Raw genomic sequence first — 23625 nt, 5'->3', positions numbered from 1 at the left:
GGGGGTGGTCCTGCAATTCAAGGGGGCTTGTGCCATTCGGTGGGGACTTGCGACGCATGTGGGGGTCCTGCAATTCAAGGAAGCTCCTGCAATGCGGGGAGGGGTCTTGCCATGCAGTGGGTGTCGTGCAATATGGGGGGGGGGGGTGTATCCTGCAATTCAAGGGGACTTTTGTAATGCTGGGAAGGGTCTTGCCATGCAATAGGGTCTCACAATGGGGGGGGGGGAGGCGGGGGGCGGAGGGGGGTGTCCTGCAAATCAAGGGGGGCTCTTGCTACACTCAGAGGGGCTCTGCAGCGATGCGGGGGGGCTGCGGGGAGGGGGCGGGCGGGGGTCGCGGCGGGGGGCGGCCCCGACGGGCTGGCGGGAGGGTCGGGAAGGGGGTTTGGGGGGGGGAAGGGGGAGGGGGGGGGCGGTGCCGCCGCCGCGTCCCTATAAAAGCGGCGTCGGGGCGGGCGCGGCGGCAGCGGCGGTCGGTGGCGGCGGCGGCAGCAGCGGCAGGATGACGGCGAACGGGACGGCGGAGCCGGTGCAGATCCAGTTCGGGCTCATCAACTGCAGCAACAAGTACCTGACGGCGGAGGCTTTCGGCTTCAAGGTCAACGCCTCGGCCGCCAGCATGAAGAAGAAGCAGATCTGGACGCTGGAGCAGGACGGGGAGGACTCCACCGCCGTGCTGCTCAAGAGCCACCTGGGCCGGTACCTGGCAGCCGACAAGGACGGCCGGGTGAGCTGCGACAGCGAAGAGCCGGGTCCCGACTGTCGCTTCTTGGTGGTGGCTCACGGCGACGGGCGCTGGTCGCTGCAGTCCGAGCCCCACCGCCGCTTCTTCGGCGGCACCGAGGACCGGCTCTCCTGCTTCGCCCCCGCCGTCTCGGCTACCGAGAAATGGAGCGTCCACTTGGCCATGCACCCCCAGGCCAACCTCTACAGCCTGGCCCGCAAGCGCTACGCCCACCTGGGACCCCGCCGCGATGAGCTGGCCGTGGACCGCGACGTGCCGTGGGGCGTGGACGCCCTCATCACCCTCCTCTTCGTGGAGCAGCGTTACAGCCTGCAGAGCTGCGACCACCGCCTGCTCCGCTGCGACGGCCGCCTGGTCCCCGCCGCCGAGCCCGGCACCGCCTTCACCCTCGAGTTTCGCTGCGGGAAGGTGGCCTTTCGCGACGGGGAGGGTCGCTACCTCGCCCCCTCGGGACCCAGCGGCACCCTCAAGGCGGGCAAGAGTGCCAAGGTGGGCAAGGATGAGCTCTTCGCCCTGGAGCAGAGCTGCCCGCAGGTCGTGCTCCGAGCCGGCAACGACAGGAATGTTTCCACCCGGCAAGGTACGAGGGAACGGGACACACACACACACACACACCTCGGCCCACCCTAAATCCCTGGGGTGTCACTTCCCCGGGATGCGCCCCTGCATCCCTCCGGCATCATCATCCCTGGGGCATCACCGCTCCGGGGTGCCCCCCCCTGCATCTGCGTCCCCCCAGAATCGCCACCTCGGAGTCCCCCCCCCCGCCCCCGGCACCCCCCCACGTCCCTCCCCTGCCTTCCTGCAGCAGCAACCCCACAGGGTGCACCCCTGCATCTCTCTGCCGTCACTTTAGGGTCTCTCCCCCCCCCCAGCGCTTGAACCCCTTCTCATACACGTCCCTACACCCCTTCCCTGAAATCCCCATCTCCCCAGGGCACCCCCCCTGCACCCCTCCAGCATGGCTGCCCGCAGTCCCTCCCCCAACCCCACCATCATCCCCCCTCACCCCTCCCACATCCCTTTCCCTTCCCCCTCCCGAATCGCCTGCCCCGGGGGCCCCCATCCCTCCAGCACCCCCCATCCCTGCAGCATCGCCTCCGCAGGGTGCCCTGGGCGGGGGGGGGGGGGAGGAATGGTGAGGGGCCTGCCTTGGGGTGCAGGGATGGACGAGGAGGGTGTTGCGGGGTGGGGGGGGAGGGTGGATGGGGTCTTCCCTTGCCGTGAAGGAGGGCAGGGCTGGTCGCCTTCCTACCTGCGGAGCTCATTGTTCACCCAACAAAGCCTCCACCAAACTCCCCCTTCCCCAAGCGCCGCTGAGCCAGGCGCCCTGCGCTCCCCCCCCTTTCCGTGGGGCTGCAGATCCCCCCACCCCCCCACCCCGCCACAGGGCTTCGCTCCCCAGTGGGTGTGGGAGTGGGTGCCACCCTCCCCACGGTCTCAGCAGCGTTACAAAAACGGCTTCACCAAACCCCCGGCGTCGAGCTGTGACTGACGCCCACCCACACAAAGGCCCCCGTCCCCTCCGCTCGCCCAGGAGCCCGCCGTGCTGCTGCCTCCAGAGTCGCGGCCACACGGCACAGCCCCCCCCGGCACATGGCGGCCCACCCGCCTTCCAGCACCCAGCCGTGCATCCCACCCTCCCCCAGCTTGAAGTAGTGTTGGGGGGGGTGTGTGTGTCCCCCCATTCCGCAGGCACGGAGGTGCTGGAGGGGCACGGGTCGGGCCAGCGTGGGGGCCCTGAGGCACATCGCCGGCGTGCCAAGTCAGGCCGGCACACGCTGGGCGCGGGATGGGTGCGAGCATGTCTCGCTGCAGCAAAGCCTGGAGGAACAAGTACCGGGGAATTTTATTTTCTTTTTGTGTGTGTGTGTGTATATATAACATTTCAAGGTTGCAGCATAACCCCCATCCGTGCCTGGGCGGCTCCTCGCGGGGAGCACGCTGCCGTTCTCCTTTCTGAGAGCAAATCCTGCCCTGCGAAGCAGCCCCTTAAAAAGAAATAAAACATACAAAAGGCTGCAAAGATGGGCACAGTGGGGACTATTTGCCCAGGCGCAGGAGTTTGGGGAGGAGGAGGATGGCGATGGCGGGAGGCTGCTGCAGCGCCATGGGGGGAAGGGCTGCTGCAGCCCTTTGTCACTGGAGATGGGAAAACCAGATGTGGGGGGAGATGCGCGGGCTGGGGCGGTGGCGGTGGGGGGACCCCACGGCGCGGGTGGGAGCGCTGCTTGGCGGACCCGACGGCTTTGTGTGATTCGGAATGGATGGGGGGGGGGTGAGAAGAGGAGGAGGGGGGGGCTCACAAATCTCCCCAGCAACAGGGGGCTCTGGGCTGCGCCCGGCCCCTTTCCAAGCAAAACACAACGGGGAGGGGTACGCTGGGGCTGCACATCCTTCCTTAAGTCCTTTTTGGCCGAAGAAGCTGTTTCCACTCCTTTTTATCCTGCCTGGCAGCAGCGAGAGGCTGGGAGCTGCCGCTCCCCGGGACTCGCCCTCCCTTCTCCCGCCGGGGAAAGCGCCTTGTCTCAAGGTTGCTGAGAAGGCAACAGCCGCCGGAGGAAGCGGTGCCAGACAGCCCTTTCCCCCCCGCCGAGCTGATAAGCTGCTGCTGGCAGATGCGCCGGAGGCTGCCGGGGATGGGGGGATGCGGGATGCGGGCAGGGAGCGGCTGCGGTTCGGCGCAGGCTCCTGGGAAAAGGCAGCTCGCGCCGGCGTGGAGCGGAGGAGGGAGCGGGGATGGCAGCGGCTGTCCCCGAGGAGCTGGGAATGGGGCCACGGGGCTTTCACGATTCCCTTGGCTGGGAGCTGGAGCTGGGCCAGCCCCGGGCCAGGGCTGTCCCACGAGTGTCGAGTCAGCTCCTGGCTCGGAGCCTCCTCCTTGTCCCCGGGATGGCCGGCGTCACCATGCCCTGCACGCAGGGCACTGGGGGACCACGACGCTGACAATCCCGTGGCATGAGGTGGGTGCCAGCCCCGTGAGAGCCCCCTTCTCCCCACCGCGCCTTCAAACAGAGCTGAGCCGGGGTGCTGCCAGCAGAAAGCAGCCTCCTCTCCCCCCCCCCCGGCTCAATGGCTCCTTTCTAGCTCCTTTCTGCGGCAACAAAGGGCCCTTTGTGGGCGCGAGGATCCCGAGGGGGCAGAGCGCTGGCGTCCTCCCGGCTCCGCTGGGCCCCTGCCAGCCCCCCGCCCGGCGGAGGTGTGCCGCCTGCCTCCCCCACCCGCATCGGGGGAGAGGATGGGCCGACTGGGGAGCGAGGCATTTCGGGAAATGGGGGGTCCGGGGAGGGGTGGGGGCGAGCGAGCAGAGCGAGCCTGAGCAGGCCGGGTTGGCGATGGGGAGCTCTGCTGCGGGGCCGGGAGCCCTCCCGGCGCGGGGTGGACCGGTGCTGGTTGCAACCGCAGCCAATTTTTCATCCCGGTGCCGCAGCGAGGTGGGGAGATGCAGCTCCGGGGCAGGGGGCACGGGTTTTCAGCCAGAGATGCCAAGTGGCATGTTGGCACTTGGCAATACCGTGAAGCCACAGGAAATCCGTAGGGAAGGAGGGGTGGGTTTTCCAGGAAATCCGTGTTTCACCCCTGCCTATGATCCCCTTGCAGAGCTGCACCCCCAGCAGAGGAGCTGCACGGTCCCCAGGTGCTCCAGGCTTTGCTTTTAGACAAAAACGTGCTTAGATTCATGTACGGGTACAACATAAGCCCATCCAAAGGGCAGAGAAGGGGAACGAGACAAATCTCAGGGCACGTGCGTGGGTGCAGCATCCCCCAGGCTGCTGGGGCACAAGGACCTGAAATTCTGCCTCAGGGTGCTGCCAGAGCTACCTCAGAGGGAGGCGGGCTCGGAGTTTTTTTCAGGCAGAACCGTGGGGGTTTTTTTTTGAAGGGGAGCCTCTTGGCTTTCGAGGGAGTTGGAGGATGGGAAAGGTGCAGCCTCCCGTTGGCTCCCCGTGCTGGGCAGGGCTGGAAGCTGCCCGCGGGCTCCCAGCCGCGGAAAGGCAGCGAACAGAGCCCGTGCCCGGGCAGCTCCTGTCTGATGTGTGGGTCTGTCCTCCATGGGTCTGGGCTGCTCTAGCTGCCTTGTCCTGTCATTTGGCCGTGGTCCTCCAGGCTCTTGGCTTCCTCTCCATGGAGCATGTCCCACTGGCTCTCACCAGCATCCCGGGACGGCTCGTAGGACACCCTCTGCACGAACTTCATATAGAGGGGAAAGTCTCCTACATGCCATAAATGCCCCCCTCGCTGGGTCTGTGGCCCCTCATGGCATGGAATTTGGCACAGCCACAGTGATCTGTTCCTTTAGACAGAGAAGCTTGTCTCTTTGGGAGGGGTGGGAAGCGCGTGCGTGCTCCGGGATGGCCACGGGCCTCCATGTGCATCTGCCGCCCTGGGCTGGAGAGCAGCAAGGGCTGGGACATCGATCCTGCGAACCCGAGGGGTTGGCACCGGCTGGAAACCTCGGCAGCCGAGGACTTGGGAAGCCCTTTCCTGCCCCAGCGCTGGCTCTCCCCTCCATCACCTTTCGCCAGCTCCTCTAGGGGACCCCCCAGCCCAGGGGCTTTGTTTGGAGGGGCTTGGTGTTAAGAAACCATGGGGAGGACACGGGCCTCAGCCCCCCAGCTCCCACCTCCAGCCTCTGCCTCCTCCCCAAGACCCCCACAGCAAACCCATGTTGCAGACGGAGCCAGAGGCCATCCCACGCGGGGAATTTTTGGGGGGCACAGGCATGCCTCTGCTCTCCCCCCTCCTGAAGCACCGCCCTGCCGCGGTGTGCTCACCCCCTTCCCGCCTCCAGCTGTAATTAGCAGCTTCATCAAGGTCAGGCAGAGTCCTGCCGGCTCCAGACTGTAAATTTACCAAGAGCAGTAATTAAAATGTGATTGCAGGGGGAGCGGCTCGGCCGGGCACTGCGGGAGATGCCGGCTCCCCGCCGCAGCCCTGGGCTGCAAAAAGCAGGGGTGGTGGCAGGGGGTGGCTGGAGGGACAGCCTCTGTCCTGCACCGTGGGGACACAGGGACATCTCTCTTGGACCCGACACCGTCCTACCACCTCTCGGCTCATGCTTCCTCCAGTGTTTCTCGCATCCCTCCCAGCTCTGCCCCCCCTAAACCCCTTGCTCCTGCTCAGTTACAGCCCTTTGAAGCCTCTTTCTGCCCCAGCCGTAGCTGCATTCCTTTCTGCTGAGTCGGTGTAACCCAAGCCAGCGCCGCTTTCGGGGAGGGGGCGGTGGGAGACCCTCCTGCCGCCGGGCGCTGTGAGGCACGGGGAGGGGGGGGGGGGGGGGATGGGGGGAAAGCCAAACCGCGGGCCATCGCATGGCTGCAGGGCTGGGGGGGGCTGGTGGGTTCGCTGTGCTCCATAACAGGGGTCTCCGGGGGAGAGAGGATGATGTTGGGAGGGCTCCCCATCCGATCCTGCTCTGGGGCACAAAGCATCCCCCCCCCGCCCAGGCTCTCCCCATCACCCGCAGGTCAGGGAGCTCCTCGCCTAAAACCCCGGTGAGGTGGAAACGCCGCTGCCAGTTTCTGCCCCCCCCCCAAACCTCAGCAGCAGCTCTTACAAGGTTTTGGGGTGCCAGCAGCTTTGGGTGGTGGGCTGCACCGCCCCCAGCACCCCCCTCCCGCAGCCCAGTCCCTCTCTGTGAGCCCCCGTGACCCCCTTCTCCCCCTCTCTTGCTCGGTTTTGGCGAGCGGGCGGTCGTGGAGCCCTCGAGAGGGGTCGGAGCAGGCTGCCGCGGCGCTGCTTTCCCGGCGGGGGTACAAAATCAAACCCAAATGTTCCCACCGACCTCCAGCTCAGCCCCCAGCAGCCCTGGGAGGTGGCAAGTGCGGGACAACGGCGTGAGCCGAGGACTTGGCCGGTGGGGCTGGGCTTGGTGGCCGTACAGCACCCCTCTGCCCCCCATGCTGCCCCAAATCCCCCGGGGTGCAAAGCACTGGGGTGGCTGCATGTCCGTCAGGAGCTGCAGAAGGTGCTGGGTGGGAGAGGGGATGCTGTGAACGGGCAGCGGTGCAGCAGCCAGAGGACAGTTTGGGTGTGGGAGGTAAGATTACAGCCAACAGAGCGAAGCCTTCCAAGCCTAAATCCTTTGGGAAAGGTGGGAGACCAATGGGCAGAGCAGAGGCTGCTCCCCCGGGGGCCACTGGATGGGGATGCCAGTTTGGAGACGTAGATGGGGCAACGGGAAGCCTCCAGGTATCTGTGTCTGTGGGAAGCCAGCTCCGTTTCCAAGACCAATAGCTGGTGTGTGGAGGTAGATGGTTCCTCCCCAGGTGGGTCAGCACCCGCTGGGTGCAGCTGGTGGGACTCGCTGGTGGCTTTCCAGGGCAGGAGGGCCACCGAGGCTGCAGTCCCTGAAGCCCTCCCAGCCACCGTGAATCACAGTGCTGGAAATCCCAGCAGCCAAGAAACGGGGAGGCAACGTACCGCGGAGGTGCATGGGGCTGAAGGCATTCCCCGGCCCCACGAGCAGGTTCTTGGCTCCAGGAAAAGGCAGATTTGGGCAGAAAGGTTGCACGCACGCTTTGCATCCTTTCCAGGACCCCGTGCATGTCTGGGCTCGAGCCCGTAGCACCCATGCAGCGGGGGAGGGACGCGGGTGCTTTCTGCTCTGAAAAACTCATCTGGTTCCACGAAACCACAGCCCGTATCACCATCCCTTCCCGGGCTACTCTCACCACTTTATGGAGCTGTGCCCCACTGGTGGTACTGGGGCCCGTGTCCACTCATCCCAGCTGTAGGTAGGCAGGGAGGAGGGGGGCTGAGCACCACGCCTCAGCTCCCTCCCCGAAACCCAGCTTGGCAGCTCAGCCACTTTGCTTTGGCTCCAGGCTACGGCTTGTGACTTGCATCCCAGAAGTATTTTTAGGCAGAAATCCACCAAGCGGGAGAGCTCTGGAGAGGATTTGGCCCCACTAGCCCTGACTAAGCAGGTTTGCTTGGGCTCAGTGCCTGGGGGTGGATGTGCATGTGGCCTGGGGGGGCCAGTGGTAGCCCCAGGGCTGTGGCGAGCGGCCCCAGGACTGGCTGCATCCACCTCCAAGGCTGCCGGGGCAAAGTGCCATCTCTGGTCCCTGTGGTGTGGGGATGGGTCAGCCTGGCTGGCAGAGCTGGGGGACAGGCTGGTGCTGATGGTTTTGGAGAGTCAGGGAAGGGCTTGGCTGCCCCAGGGCTTTCCCGAGCCTCTTCTCCCTGCAAACCTCGCTGCCCCAACGGGCTGTGACAATTTATGGATGAAGAATGGTGCCACGGTCCTTAAACTTGCCACGAGCTGGGGATTCGTAGCGGGTGCAGCAGCCTCTGCTAATGGATTGAATAACCTGGCTGTCACCTTTGGGGAAAAAAACTACAGCCCTTTTCTGTGTGAAATATCTAAGTTGGTCTTTGCTTGGTGCTTAATCATGATGGAGCCGGAGAGTCCTGAGCTGAAGCTCATGGCTGCCTCAGCTCAGTCCAGCCCTCGTTTATGGCCTTTACACTTGAGCAGCCAAATGAAAACCTGGATTTGAACCCAAAACGCCAGAGGGGAGTTGTGTGTGAGGGAGTCGGGAGTCACCAAAGCTCACCCAGGGGAGCAGGAGCTCCTCTCAGTTGGGTTTCCTGGGCTGCCTCCACACCCAGACCGGCTGGAGATGGGTTAGGGTCCGTCATCCCCCCTTCCCCACTCCCCCCAACTCCATCTGCCTCTGCCCCGTAGGGATGGACCTCTCGGCCAACCAAGATGAGGAAGGTGACCAGGAGACCTACCAGCTGGAGATCAACAAGGACACCAAGAAATGCGCCTTCAGGACCTACACTGGGAAGTACTGGACCCTCACCTCCAACGGGGGCATCCAGTCCACCGCCTCCACAAAGTGAGTCCCCCTGTCCCCGGCAGCTTGGGGCCGTGCCTGGGTTTTGGGGACCACCCTGTATCTCCCAGAGGAATCCAAGGGGGAATTTTTCAGCCTTAGGCGCTTGCCCCAAAACACTTCCCAGTGAAGGCAGCGAATTCCCCGGAGAGCCGGGGCTGGGTCAGGGCTTGCCGCCCACGATGCTCGGGAAGTCCCTCGGGCCACGTAATCCTTCCCGGCCGGCTGGGGCTGTCGAAACGCTTTCCCCTGCAGTTCAACCCGGCGCTAGCCGAGAGCTGGGCGGAAACCCCAAAGTGCATCTGGCTGCCTGCCTGCCTCCTGCCTGGGGGGCGAGGGCTTCCCGTCGGGGTGGCCCCCACGATCTGGCCTCCCGATCCAGCCGTGGCTCTTGCCGAGCCGGCGGGGTGGCACTGGCAGGGTCCCCGTCCGCCGCATCCCGCCGACCGCCCTCTCTGCCCCCGCAGGAACGCGAGCTGCTATTTCGACATCGAGTGGTGCGACAAGCGCATCACCCTGAAAGCTGCCAACGGCAAGTACGTGACGGCAAAGAAGAACGGGCAGCTGGCGGCCTCCATGGAGACGGCGGGTAAGGGACCCCCCCCACCCCACGCTGGGGTGGCAGGGGACGAACAAAGTGCTGTGTGTCCCCCCCCAGCCACCTCCTCTTCCAAGAGATGCTCAGGGATGAAGGCAATAAGTCTTCTTAATGACTGTTTCACGTGTTGTGAGATGGGGGACAGATGGGCTGGGTGGGAAATGGGTGGGGGGGCACAGCCCACCCTCCTCGCTGCTGCCTGCCAGCTGTGGGGTCTGGGCTCTGCGCCCCCCCCCTCCCACCCCGGGCTGCTCTCACAGCCCCTTTTCCCTCCGGCGCAGGCGAGACGGAGCATTTTGTGATGAAGCTGATCAACAGGCCCATCATCGTCCTCCGCGGCGAGCACGGCTTCATTGGGTGCCGGAAGGTGACCGGCACCCTGGACTCCAACCGCTCCTCCTACGATGTCTTCCAGCTGGAGTTCAACGACGGTGCCTACAACATCAAGGGTGAGTCCCCGGGGGTGGGTAGGGGCCGGGGGGGGGTGGTGGCCGGTGGGGGTCCCTGTGGTGGCTCACAGGGCCACCTTGTCCCCCTCTCCCTCTGCCTGCAGATGCCACCGGGAAGTACTGGATGGTGGGGAGCGAGTCGTCCGTCACCAGCAGCAGCGACACCCCCGTGGACTTCTTTTTTGAGTTCTGCGACTATAACAAAGTGGCTATCAAAATCAATGGCAAATACCTGAAGGGTGACCATGCCGGGGTCCTCAAGGCATCCGCCGACGCCATTGACGCCTCCACCCTCTGGGAATATTAATGCACTTTAGCGTACCTCCCATTGCCAACTTTTCTTTCCCCTCCTTCATCCTTTTTTCTTTTGGGTTTTGTTTCTCCTCTCTGTAAAAAGGATTTTCAGACTGGCTTGCCCTTCCCTCCCTCCGTAGAGTCGGGGTGTTATATGGGAGGTGGGGCTCCACAAATCTCTGTTAAGAACTGGAAAAGTGATGGGGCAGCCTGCCTATAGCTTTGTAGAGGGGTCTGTCCCTATCCCTCCCCCCCTCCGCCTCCCTCCAGGTTTGCTGGGCTTGGAAACTGCCGTACACCCCTCCTGGCCCCAAGCATCACCTTAGCTAGTTTATTTTCCTCCCCTCAATTGAAAAAAAAAAGGGAATAAGATCACCTCATATCAGCACTGGTGCCACCCCAGTCTGTGCTGCCAGGGGTCCCCGTCCCATCCTGACCCGCTCCAACCAGGGGCAGAGCGATGGTGCTGGGCTCAGCCGGCTCCTCCCGGCTCCCCCCCGGCAGCTTCTCTCCGCTCCCGGCTTTCGGAGCGGGATTCATCCCCAGCTGAGCCATAAGAGGTGACCTTACGTATCACAGCATCCCCGGGGACAGGGCTGGCGCCTGCCGGCACGTGTCCCCGCGGAAGAGCCAGCAAGCCGACCCCCCCCCAAGCCCCCACTCCCCCAGTCCCTACCTGGAAATGATTTTTTTTTTTTAGGGTGATCCTGTCTGGAAAGCCTCAGCCTTTCATCTCGTGGAGCCCCGTGCTCTTTGCGTCCCTCTGCCCTTCCTTGTGCTTCTGGCTCTGGAAGAGCATCGTAGACCCCGAAGGTGGGTCCGGCCTGGCTGGTCCTGCTGCTGCGCCTGGCAGGGGATGGCGGGGGGGGGGGATGCAGAGCAAGCCCGTGCCGGGGGTGGGGGGGCTTCATCCAGCCCACCTCCAGCACCAACAGGCTGCGGCCCCCACAGCAGCCTGGCTGGCGGACGCAACCTCCCCTGGGCGGTGGCTGGAAGCATAAACTGCAGATTTTGGTTTACAGAATAGAAAAGTTCCTTAGCAAACTTTGCACAGTGATATTTGCTCAGTACCTTTGTTTTGTGGTTTTTTTTGTTTGGTTTTTTTTTTTTTTTCCTTTTTTTTTTCTTCTTCTCTCATAAAATACTGGAACAGTGAAGCAAATCACTGAACACCTAATGCTGACTTAGGAAGTGCCCATTCCTGCGGGTTCCCCCCGAGGAGGGCAGCTCCCAGTCCTGCCACCCCTGGGGCACCTGGGCTCGGCTCTCACGCCATTGCAACCCTACTGGAAATTAAAAAAAAAAAAAAAAGAGAAAAAAAAAAAAAAAAAAAAAAAAAAGACCAAAACAGTATTTTTGTTAGTCTCTATTTATATATGCTCTCCATGGCACTGTGTTACCAGCTGTTGTCTGTACTAGGTCTGCATTAGAGTATAACGCTGTTTGTAACGGGTGATGCTGACGTGTTCATTAGGGTGTTGAAAGGCACTTTATCCTTTTGGGGCCTTCCCAGGGCTGGTATTTGCTCCCTGCAGATACACCAAGGAGCCTTTTCCCCCCCACAGGCGCCTGCTGGGGAGGAGGGGGCAGCGCTGCTGTGCCCCCCTGCCCCCCAGCCCACGCCAAGGGTGCTCACGGCATCGCTGCCGTGCCAAACCAGGGCCGGTCCCTCTCGCCGGAGGCGAGGCAGGGGCTACGTCAGCCTTAAAGCCATGTGGAGGGGGTGACCCTTCCTAGGAGCTTGGTGCTAAAACTCTCAGCGGGGAGAGCGAGCGACCCGTCCCCTGCCAGGGGGGCGACTCTGGGCCGGGGTCCCTGGCCGGCGCGGGGGCTGGCGGCTGGGACTCTCCCTCGGCTCCGCGCGCGTGCGCACCCGCCCCGGGGAACCACGCTGCCCCTCGAAGGACCGAGTGTCTTGATGAAGCCCTGAGTGACCCTGTGACTTGCCACACACTTTTCGCTGGCCTTCACCCCCGCTCCCTCCCCGCCCCGTGTCGCTGCCTCCCCGTCCCCCCGTCGCAGTTCGAACCATGTAACTCCCGCTCCGGCTTCTTCCGTGTGACACTAGGTCAACATCTCTCCTGTCTCCTCTTACCGGGTGTCGTGACTCTCTGAAAACATCTCACTCTGAAAATTTAAGTTTTGGGTTTGTTTGGGGTTTTTTTTTTTTTGGTTTTGGCTTTTTTTTTTTTTTTCCTTAATTATTTTTTTTGTAAGTGCCATTTGTATAACTTAAAAAATAGCTTCAAATGGAGAAAGATGAATAAAAAATAAAACCTGCATTCGGATACAAGCAGTGGTGTGTGGTCTGTCAGGGCAACTGCAGCTGGGGCTGCAACAGCCTTTTAATGAGAGACAGTCTGAGCGTGGAGCATGGGGAGTGGCAGAGCCTTTGGGGGCCAAATTGCTTCACAAAGCTTGAGCTGGCTCTAGATGAGTTGGTGGGAAGGGAATGGTGACCACTGGGCTCACCTCCCCGGAGCAGGCTCGAAGCCAAGGCTGGCTGGAGGCTGGGCCACCTCTCGAGATGCTCAGAGCAGCCCCAAGCCACCGAGCCCACGGGCATCTCGGAGGATGGGTGCACGGGCCGGGGAGATGCACCAGCAAAACAACTCCTGCAAACCAGCTCCCCCACCCTTGCAGTGGGGAGTGAAGCTGTGCCCCCCCTCGGCCTGGCAGCACGGTGAAGGAGCTGCTTTTTCCAGCCAGCTCAGATATTTCCCCCCCCAATACGATGGCCCTGAGCCGGGGGGGCACCTGCCGAGGGGGACGAGCGATGGGATGCTGGTTTTGGGTGCATGGCTGGTGAGGGTCAGCAATAAGCCCCCTCTTCCTCTGCTTGGTGATGCAGAAAAGGCAAAGATTAAAAACCCCATAAATCTAGAACCAGGAAGGAAGGGGGAAGCCCATCCGCTGCAGCCCAGCCCAGGCCAAAACACGGCGTCCGGCCGGAGGAGCTGGGATGTCCGGGATGGGCCCCCGGCCCCCCTGAGAGAGCCAAAACCAGCCAAAATTCAACCAACCCTCTCAAAGTTGGATGCTGGGACCAACCTCAGTTTCAGCGATGAAGACGGGGTGCAGCACGGGCTTACAGAGGGGCCAGGGGCCACCGAGAGCAGCCAGCCCCTTCGCTGCCCTCCACCTCCCCCTGCCCGGCTCGGCACCTGCAGCCCACCAACGGGCTCCTGCTTGGCTTTTAAATTCTAAAGCTGGTTTGGTAAAAGCAAGGTTTGGCAAAAGTAAGGTTTGGGAAAAGCAAGGTTTGGGGAAAACAAGATTTGGGGAAAGGGAGCTGGCCCCACTCTCCCCCCCCCCCCCCCGCCCTCCCCCAAATGCACATCCCAGGGGTGACGGCGGGAGGGAGTTGCTAGGAGCGACCTTCAACTTCAGACCCGGGTTTAAGCACAGTTTAAGCACAGACCGAAGGAAGGACGTGTGTGCTGTACTCCAGGCAGGGCGAAATTACAGCTGTGCAGGAAACGCTGAGCGGCTCCACTTGCCACGCACCCGCCCTCACCCCCAAAGCAACACCCAAAGCGTGACACTGTGGCAGGGAGGACCCTCGCCCTCCCCTCTCCCCCAGTCACCAACACACATTTCCTTTTGCTTTTAAGGCCAGATTCTCCATTCGCCATCACTCCTGCCCTCCTCAGCCTTTCCCCCCCCCCCCACGCCACACACATCCTGGTTTCCATTTAAAGAAGCGACTGGAAACCATTTTCCACCCCGTCCAGTTTTGCCTCGGGAGCATGTGGAACGTATTAAGCTTTTCCAGAAAGGTCAAATGGGTTTTGCCTCGCAACTTGCAGAGTTTTCGGCCGTGCGGGCTGAGATCCGGCACAGCAGCCCTGCCCGTCCTTACCCCCAGCACCAGGCCAGCGCCGTTGGGACGGAAGGACGATGGTTTGGCTGTAACGAAAGCACAGAGGTAAAAGCCAGAGTGAACAAATTTATTTACAAAAATTCAAATTACAATATAATACAGGAACTTTTTACACACAGAATATTAGAACAGTTTACTACCAGAAGGTAAAGAAAAATATTTTTGGGTTTTTTTCTTTTTTTCTTTTTTCTTTTTTTTAATAAACCACCTATTTATTTTCAGCTATTGTTATACAAAGTTGCAGAACATGCACATCTTTACAGGGTTTCTTTCTTTTAATATAATGTTTTGCTAAGTGCAAATACTAAGTTTCTCTCTCCACCTTTAAGGCAAGTAAAATGGAACACTGCAATTAACCTTAAGAAGTACCTGTTACGGGTTCAGCCTGGGCACAGCAACGTCCCTGTCACCTTTTGAAGGGCAAATGGTTTCAAGGACGGCAGGGCAGGAGAGAAAAGGGGATGCAGGAGTTAAAGACCAGATCACGGATGGCTCTGCTGGTTGTGCAGTAAGGTTTGGGTTTTTTTTTTTTTCTTTTTTTTTTAAATAAATCAACACAGATCTTAGCGCTACCAGCAACCACAACTCGAGGTCTCTCAGGTTAGAGGGGAGGAGCAGCCACGTGCTTGGCTGTGAGGCAATTTTGGGTGAAATGGCTGTTTCCTCAGGGAGAGAAGCCCAGCGCCGCCCCATCGCTGGGCTCCCCATCACAGTCCAAGCACCGATTCCTCTTCTCTCAGACCCAAATAAGCTCAGGGTTTCGCAGAGGACGTGGGGACAGCAGTCCTCCCTCGCCCTGCCAGGCTCCTCCGGGACTGTGACCGCTGCACCACGGCAGCAGAAGACGCTCACACCCTAAGCAGGACAGACCACGGACACCAGCCTCCCCTTGCCACCTCTGCCCGACGCTTCTCCATCCCTCGTGCTCCAGCTCTGCACCTCCTTCCGCCACAGCTTACCTCCTGACACCCACACGCCTGTAGACACGCACCAAAAGATATTTCCTGGTTTTATTTTTTATTTTTTTTTTTTCCCCCCCACTGTGTGCTCCCAGCCACGTCGCGTTTCCTTTGGAATTTGGGGCCACTGGTCCAGCAGCTGAGCTGTACCCCAGCTGCCCGACCCCCCTCAGCACAGGCAGGTACTGGGGGACAACCATGACCACCCCACTGGAGAAAGTCACGTGCTCTAGAAATCCAGGAGGGCTCATGCAAGCCGGCCCTTGAGCCCACAAGATTTTGGCTATTAAAACCCCAGGATTCCCTTTCTGTCCCTTTCTGTATAAAAAAGCCACCCGTGTTTCTTCTGACGTGGGTCCATTTTCTTGCCACCTGATGACACTGTGAACACAGCCCTTCCCAAATCCATCAGGATGCCCCGCTCCAGGCTACTGCAGGAACCATTCGGAGCAAGGTGGGATTTAAACCTAGCTAAATTCCAACCGAGCACCAAGCGACAAAAGCTCCTGCAGAAATAAATTAAAAAAGCAAATGATAGCAGCAAGGGAATACCACTTGGTTATTAATGCTAGAGAGACCGTGGCACTGAGGAGCTGGAACAGAGCACTCTGCAGGGTATGTTCAACCCATAGACAGTGCCCAGGAGGGAGAAAATTGCTGACTCAGCTCCAAAAAGCATGGAAGTCCCCTCTGGGAGACCCTCCTGGGGACAACAGTCCCTGGACGCTGTCCTGGGCCATGGTGGAGGCTGCCTCCCTCCAGAAGCATCCCACCGGCAGCCCCGTGCCCATCGCCCGCTGCACGCCCGAGGAGATGCTGTGCCGGGGGGGGGGGGGTTACAGAGAGCTGCAAGGGTTTGGCAGAAGCTGCAAGGCAGAGGCAGGGATTTTTACCTGAAAAACAAACAAAACCGAAAGACACATAGATACTCCAATTCCAGGGGGGGAATAACGGGAGGGAAAATTGCACCCAGCAGGACGGAGCAGGATGCAGCCCAGACCAAACCACTCAGGGAAGAACAGCACAACTGGGCTGCTAAAAGCTAGCTCAACATTTCTGGGAGGAGGTTTTTTTTTTTTCCACTCCAACCATTTTCTTTTCTAAAGGGGGCCTGTACCAGACAGTACAGCCAAGGGCTGTGGGGAAAGGGCTTTGTGCCAGCATTCCTCCCGCAGCCCAGCAACTACTACACCCTCTGCTTCTTACGAGGAAGTTTTGCTTTTCTTAAACCCTCGCTTCCTAAGCCCAGCAATTCAACATGCTTTTCCGAAGCCAATTAAGCTGAAACACACGTTTTTCAGAAGTTAAGCGCCACGGAGGCAGCCAGCTTCCTGCAGCACAAGGCTACAGCTGCCCGCTCGGTTGCAGGGGGGTTCGGCCAAGGGGGCTCCCGCCTCACCGTCGCCCGCATGGAAGACTGCAGGGGTAGTTCCTCATTTTTTTCTGCCACAGCACACATCACACACCACCGTCTACACATCTAACCGGGTATTTGCCCAAGCAGTTTTTGCAACAAAGGGCACAGCTTAGGCTCCAGCTGCTTCTACCAGCTGCTTGAGGATGGCTGCCACAAGCAGGGGGAGATTTGGGATGCCAGATGGGAACGGCAAAGCAAAGGCCGCATTTTGGAAGCCAAGAGGCACCCACCTCTGGGGAAAAAAAACCCCAAACAAACAAAAACCTGAGCCCATCAAAAGGGGCAAGTTCAATTCAGCGAAAGATTAGGGTGCCCGTGTCTTCTGCTACTTGCTAAAGCCCCAAGACACGACATGGCTCTGGGCTTCCTACCGAGATCTCAGCAACAAGATGGCTGCTGCACCCCCTCGAAATGCCAAAAACACTAGGATTGACTTGGTTTTGAACAATTTATTTCTGCTGGGAGGTGCTAGCAGGTTACAGGGATGCTGGAGAACATGGGAACTCCAGCCTTGTGCCTCTCCGCAGGCAGAAGGCCAGGGCAGCCAACTCCTCTTATCTTGCTTCTGAAGGTCTTACTTCAGATGGCAAGGCTCTCCTCCCTTCCCCCAAGATTCTTTTGACCGTGCAGCAGCTGCCCCGGCCAGCGGGAAGGTCAGATTTTTTGGAAAGTCCCCGCGGAACGGCTGCGTCTCTACGCTCCACAAAGTCTCACTTTCCCTCCCAGGAACAGGCTTCGTCAAATCAAAATATCTGGATGCCCAGCATCGGGAGATACCCCTTTAGAAACGCAGCACCAAGCCCTGTTGCCGCACAGGTCGAAATGTTTGATCACCAACTTCCAGAGAAGCTCTAGAGAGGGGTGCAGTGCAGGTTGGCGTGAGTCAGAGCAGGTCCCCTTCCAGCCGGGTAAACCGAGAGGGGCTGGAGCAGGAAGGGGGGTGACGGTGCTGGGGTGGCTTTGCCCTGCGCTGACTCTACGCCAAGTGCTGCTTGAACCCGGTCAGAACCGGTGCCGAGGCTGAGGGCCAAAGTGCATAGGCAAGTTGTGCTCCAGCTGAACATTGATCTGGGGAAAATCATAGTTCACCCTCATGTTCGGTAACGGGGGGACGTAGGGGGCAGGGATAGGGCCGATGTTGAGGGGGATGTTATTGTACATGGGACGGACAGGAGGGAGCGGGAAGGGGGGGTGCACGAAGGGGTAAGGGGGCATCCGGGGTTGATGGAGGTTCTGAGGAACGGGTCTGGGGATGACTTCAATCCTCTGGATTTTTTCCACGGGCTTTTCTGCAGGAGGGCCGATCCGCTTGAAGCTGTTCTCTGCAGGGGGAGGAGAGAAAAGAACCGGTCATCCCACAAACACAGACTCGCCAAACGTGGTCCACGGCCTCACCCCCAAGCACGTTCCTTAAGCATGCTCCCTACAGCATCACTGCTTGCCTCTGCCGCGCTCCAGGCGCCACGGGAGCACAGCACTACCTTTCCAGGTCGGCTCCTTCCATCAACACCACAGCACAAGCCGGGGAACACCTCCCTTGGCAGGGATGTGGGGAAGCCCCTGGCACGCCCCTGTGCCCCCCACCACAGAGGTTATGCCGCCCTTCAGCTGCTTTGCCAAGCAGAGAGGAGACAGGTCTCTCCGTGCATCCACGATACCCGGTGCCAAGCGAGAGCTGGACACGAGCTCTGTCTCTCCCCCCTGGGCCCACTGAAAGCCTGCAGCAACAGAACTTTAAAGCCAGACGGGTTCCCAGGAGGAGCAGGGTGATGGCTTGCACTCCTCTCTGGAGCAAGATGCGGGTGTTGCTTGGTGCAGCACAGCAATGCATGGGGGAGCCTGAAAGCAGTCAGGATGTGGGAAAAACTCCAGTGAAGATCCAGAGACCTGCCAGTAGCTGGGAACCCTCTGCTCTCCTGTTGTGCTCAGTCTGATTTCAAAGCACAGGTACAGACTATGACTTACCTCCATTTTTCCTCCTTTGCTCCTCTTCAGCCTCTTTCTGAATCTCCTGGATTATCTTCTCATCATCTTCCTAGAAATCAAAGGAGTATCAAGAGTCAGTGGGCTAATTCCTGCTTCTATTCTCTCAATGCTGCTTTTCTTTTCTGCACGTGTTTGCAGTGAAATAAAAAGGTAAATCTGGCTGAATTGTCCTCATTTAGGGTTGACATAGGTTTAGTCAAAGGCAAGGCTGTGATCGGGGTCTACAAGACATGTAACTTGCACAGAGCCAAGCCTACTCTACGGAGTGTGACAGAGAGGCTTAGATCAGCTTTCCAGGGAGATCAGTGCTAAAATTCATTGACTTGATGGAAACCAGAGAACTGCAACCCTGCTCCGCCCATCTGAAGAGTTGCTGGAGAGCTGTTAATCTTTTAAATGGCAATAGTCTATTAAATATTTACATTATGCTAGCACTTCTAGAGTTTTTGGCGCAACAGCTGGAATTAACACAATTTAAATCCTGGCTCTAGTAGCTAAACGGTGCTGTGACAAGGCCATTTAGATCTTATCTGTAACTCTGAGGAGGGCATAAATCGCAATATGTTTCTTTAATGTCTATTTAGAGGTTAGAGCAAGAATATTCAGACCCACTGCTCAACAAGAACAAGCCAGAAATTTAAAACAACCTTCTGCTTCTCATCATCTTCAGTTTTCTCAACTCAGAGGAGCAGCAGTGAGATCAAACAACACAGTGAAGCCTCAGGTGGCTGCAGGTATCTATAGAGATGGCATTTATACCACTTTTTATTAGATCAGGGGGGCACGGGTGGACCAAGTCCTGGAAGAAGACCGTGCAGCCTCTGAGCTAGGAGAGGCTTGCCTGGAGGGATGGCCCCGGGCACCGACCGCCCATCAGCTCCAGGCAGCTCTCAGGCTTTACACAGGCCACGTTAGTGTTCCTGGGAACCCAGAGAATCTCCCCAAATCACGCTTCAGCATTAGCTGTCCACTCCCAGGAACGGCTGCGAGAGATGAGTTTCTTCACTGCACCACAGCATGAGACAGCTATCAGGGTAATAAAGATTACACCAACCAACTAAGGAGACAACGGCCTCTCAGTGCCAGGCAGCAGGTGCTTCTGCTGGCCATATGTGCAGCGATGGCAACAGAGGTCCTCCTGGTCTCTGCAGGGTTGCATCTGCTGCTGCTTCGTGTCCGTTGGGATGAAACACTACCTGGCTCTTTCAGAACACAAATGAGAATAGCTAAGCCTCCTGGACAGTGTTTGTACTCTTGATGTCAGTTATTAGGGAAGAAGGCCAAGAACAGGAGCTGCTGGATGACACACAACACCTGCATCAGGCACTCTGGGTCTACCTGCATCGAAGGAGCGTTTGGTTTGCTTCAGCAGTTCATCTGCAAGCGGTGGAGCAGGAGGGAAGCCCCAAGCCCCACGTACCCCACAATGCGCAAGACTCTGCTTTGTTTTATTCATCATAATTTTGCTACTGCCAAAACCCATAAATTTCTTCCTGAACACCCTTAATGTGGAAAATATCCTCTATTTTGAAGAGTGCTCTGGGACTAAATTTGAAATATGCTCCATGTGTGCAGCTACGTTGAAATTATTTTAAGTCTAGCCAGCTTCCCAGTTCCAACCTCACCGTCCAGCACATGCCTAGCAGCAACGCCTGGGAGCCTTGCTAAGGTGCCCCCTCTTCTTGCCACCAGATAAGGTTTCCCTGGGAGACTGAAGTTATTTTAATCTGCAGAAAGCCATCAAACTCAATACCTCCCTCCCTTTTATTATTCTGTGAGTCAATAGTTAAAATTAAGACTTTCCAGGACACTTTTTTTTTTTTTTTTTTTTTTCCCCCCAAGCAGGCTGCTTCCATGGACTGTTAATTACAGCCTATCTATCTCCATAAAAACTGCTGAAGAATGGCTCTTCTGAGCCTACACAGAATTTCTAATTACCCCCCCCGTATCAGATTGCGATGTTCCCTGGCTGGAGAACAACCCAGGCACGATCCACAACAGGCAACCAAACATCCTCTGCTCCTTTGCTGCCCAAGCAGCGCTCTCAAAGGGTGGCCCCAAAGCTTCAAGATTTCAGTATTTTCCTTCTCAGACTATTTTTTGCAGTGTTGTTGAACATGGAGATAGCCACCTCTCCCACCTTATTGCCAGTTACTGGAAAAGATTCATCTGAAGGGGTTTTTTATCACAAATAAGGAGCACATTTTAAGCTTGACTGAACAACACCACCCTATCTCCTTCCCTCACACAAAGGCATAAACCTCACCTTAAAGCCTAGAAACATGCAGAAGCCCCTTTCCACTTCAAAAAAGTTTTTACTTTAATCTGAATCTGGGATTAACTCTCCGAAACACTGCTTTCCAGGGACACTGCTGTCCTGCCACCACCCCCTGCGATGCTGCAGCTCCCGCAAAGCCCACACTGTTGATACCTGTCAGTCCTGCAGAAGCCTGGGGAATCGGACCCATCAACAAGGCCCTTTTACAAGATGCCCCTGCTGCGGGGGCTACTTGCCCCTCCCAGTTTAAACTGCTGCTGACCTCCACACTAACGAGGGATCGGCAAAGCCATCTGCCCCCGGGGCTGGCGAGCCAGCTGCACGCACCCCCGAGGTGATGCTGGCTTCGATTACCGCAGCTCCCAGAGCGCCGGGGAAAGGGGGAACAGCAAACCCCATCTGCCCCATCTCCAAAATGACGGCTGTCTCACAAGGACAACGTCAAACACATCGCCTCAAATGCAGCAGCCAGAGGTACTTACTCAAGCCCATCCCCTCTTGGTCTTCAAGAGGGGACAAACGTTGCAGCACACCCTGGATGCGAAAAAAACTGCCGAGAACAGACCCAGAGAACAGACCCAGATCGGGATGAGGAGTTCCCGGCCAGTTCTGGAATAGCTAATCACAGCAGAGACATATCAGCTTCTGTTCTTGGGGGTATGGTTTATCAGCTTTGTTGCTTCTCTGCTGATAAAAGCATATTCTCATGTTGGAAGGTTAAGAAGTATTTGTACTCGATCCCACATACCAAGCCTTGATTTAGAATTTTTTTGTGTCAGTATTTCTGAAAAACTGGTATCCGTTAATACAGAAAGAACAAAAATACACTGCACCTTCCTCCTTAAGAAGGTGATGATAAATCTGGCAAGTGATAAATACACAGAACAGTTCAATACCTGCAGTATTTAGGAAAGATCCACGTCTCGGATCAAAAAAACCTGATTATAAGTGCACAGCAAGATAATTTTGGGATATTTGTGAAGGAAAGCTGATGTCACAAGTTCTGGCTATTACATATTGCACTGGCACAGGTCGGGATTAAAAACCAAGTCTCGGTCCTGCAAGTGTTCACTATGTACAACAGTGATTTTTGCAAAACCACTTATTCTTTGAGAAGCAAAGGCTGATTTTTTGATTCCACAGTTAATTGGAGAGATGACAGATTTGTCTAGGGGTAAAGCATCCACACCAAAAATTAAGTTTTCATTAGCGCACTTACAGCTGTCTGCTGTGGTAAGAAACCATTTAATGTCACATGGGGTGGAGGCTGCAGTACAATTTCAAAAGCCTCTTGTGTCCGTTTTCCTGAGCGGGCTCAAGTCCCTTAATAAAGGATTAGATTATAATTTTAATAGCCTGTTCACATGCTGTGTGGATTGAAGGGATTTATCTTGTCAGGTTAACAGTCATCTTCCTGCCAGCTGCCTTGCCTACAGCAAAAAAAGAAAAAAAAAAAAAGAAGAAGAAAAAAAGAGAAAAAAGAGAAAAAGAAAAAAAGAAAAAAAAAAAAAGAAAAAAAAGGAAAAAAGGAAAAAAGGAAAAAAAAAGGAAAAAAAGGAAAAAAAAGGAAAAAAGGAAAGAAGGAAAAAAGGAAAAAAGCAAAAAAAAGGAAAAAAGGAAAGAAGGAAAAAAGGAAAAAAGCAACAAGCAACCCCTCAAGCCCTAGGGGGGTCCCAGCACTGGCCAGCCTGCATGTTTTTTGAGCAAGGATGTAACATGGATCTCCTCCTGAGACAGAAAATGCAGGGCAAGGCTCTAGTACAGCCCTTCCCCACGCTCTGTTGCATCACGGGAGAAGGGAGGTGGCCAAGAGAAAAATGCAAAGGACCTACGAGATGTATTCACCCTTCTTATCTGCAAACACTGCAGAAAGCAAACACTGACGAAAGAAAACACCGTTATTAACAGCAGCTGCATTTTGAAGTGGCAAAACAGGACCGAGCTTTGCCCCAAAGCCAGCAGCGGGATGCTCTTTGCAGGAACCATCCCCAGCCCCCTAGCAAAAACCAGAAATAATGTTTGTCCCTGGCCAGTCTGAGCGCCTGCCCTTGCGATCCCCCACCTGCGAAAGGCTCTCGGCATGGAGGAGGCTTTTCCTTTCAGCCTTCTCCCACTGAATCCAGGGAATGCGGCGAGCGCGGAGCCAGACACAGCAGAAAGGATGGCTCGGGTCTGTGGATGGATTAACTGAAGAGCTGGGCTGGGTTGCTAAGCGAGGCACCTTTTCATGGCAGGGAGGCCGGTTTCAACAATGCTGGTACAGAGAAGCTGCGTCCAGCATCCACGCAGGGACATTTGCACAGACGCAGAAAGAGCCGCCGGGGGAAACAAACGGCCCTTCGGGAACACGAAATTACAGCAGCACAGGAGATAAAAGCTCTGCAAGTCACACAGAGACAACCTCCTCCGCCCAGAACAAAAGCGCCATCCACGGAGCTTTTGAACGCTCTGTTTTTATCTACTGCGCTTCTCGTTATCTTTAATTATTAAGTGTCACGGGAAAGCGCCTCCCTGGCTCCTGAAAGAGGGAAAACAAGACACCTGGTAACTATTTCTGGGCTGCGCAACCCCTCCCCTGTCTTTAGAAAGTGCCTTCGCCACCACTGCCTCCCCCTTTCTGGCTTTTTACTGCTCTCTTTTTCCACGTATGTGTGGCCGCAGCCGTTACTAATAAACTTGAAATGATTTTTGACGACGGAGGCTTCCAGAGGACTAAGGGGTTCTGTTGCAAATCATTCCCAGATCAGCTGCGGAGAGCCTGAGCAAGAACAGGCATCGGCTGTCTCCGGCGTGTTCCTCCATGCAGCAGGAAGCAGGGGATAAAAGCTGTGTTGTAACTGGAACAGGGCATCCGCAGTGCTGCAGGAAAAGGGGGGCCAGGACGGGGATGAAGCACACGCTGGCGTGTCAGAAATGCAGAGTTATTTTAGCAACAGGCATTCCGTATCGATGGCTTTCTGTGAATACCATGGGTTAACCGTATGCTTATAATTAAGGCACTTTATAGCATGTTAAAAACAAAACAAAACACCAACCAACACCCCCTAAATTTTAGGGTGCTTCCCCCACTCCAAATCTTAAAGGCAGCACTGCGTACTTCATGCATTTCCTTAATGCATTTGAAGTTTTACACAGCCTTCGCTCAACATCTTCTTTTTATAATGCTAGA

At 57.2% G+C, this 23625-nt stretch overlaps 2 protein-coding genes across 7 annotated transcripts in view; one reads left to right on the top strand and one right to left on the bottom strand.

The window, feature by feature from the left end:
* The first annotated feature begins 456 nt into the window (after nt 1-456).
* Nucleotides 457-12215, top strand: FSCN1 (fascin actin-bundling protein 1). The gene is made up of 5 exons (XM_032996441.2): nt 457-1325; nt 8439-8595; nt 9060-9181; nt 9472-9639; nt 9744-12215. Exons 1-5 carry the CDS (start codon nt 503-505, stop codon nt 9944-9946), a joined length of 1473 nt encoding a protein of 490 aa, XP_032852332.1. The 5' UTR covers nt 457-502; the 3' UTR covers nt 9947-12215.
* A 2099-nt stretch (nt 12216-14314) lies between these two features.
* Nucleotides 14315-23625, bottom strand: part of RNF216 (ring finger protein 216) — an 81606-nt gene continuing 72295 nt past the window's right edge. For all 6 annotated transcript variants that reach the window (XM_032989049.2, XM_042798720.1, XM_042798719.1 and 3 more), the window contains 2 exons: nt 18158-18227; nt 14315-17514 (listed from right to left, as the gene is read on the bottom strand). In XM_032989049.2, coding sequence (XP_032844940.1) covers nt 17195-17514; nt 18158-18227 — 390 coding nt within the window. In that variant the 3' untranslated portion in view covers nt 14315-17194. The remainder of the gene's footprint in view (nt 17515-18157; nt 18228-23625) is intronic.

This window comes from Tyto alba, unplaced genomic scaffold, assembly GCF_018691265.1.
Source record: "Tyto alba isolate M040663 unplaced genomic scaffold, T.alba_DEE_v4.0 Super-Scaffold_28, whole genome shotgun sequence".
In the NCBI taxonomy this organism is placed as follows: domain Eukaryota; kingdom Metazoa; phylum Chordata; class Aves; order Strigiformes; family Tytonidae; genus Tyto; species Tyto alba.
This window is presented reverse-complemented; position numbering and strand designations above follow the sequence as displayed.

Bases quoted from the DNA above. Each gene is read 5' to 3' on its own strand.
- FSCN1 (XM_032996441.2), top strand. From the start codon at position 503: ATGACGGCGAACGGGACGGCGGAGCCGGTGCAGATCCAGTTCGGGCTC. The intron at 1,326-8,438 runs GTACGAGGGAAC...TCTGCCCCGTAG, and splicing joins GAATGTTTCCACCCGGCAAG to GGATGGACCTCTCGGCCAAC. The intron at 9,182-9,471 runs GTAAGGGACCCC...CCTCCGGCGCAG, and splicing joins GGCCTCCATGGAGACGGCGG to GCGAGACGGAGCATTTTGTG.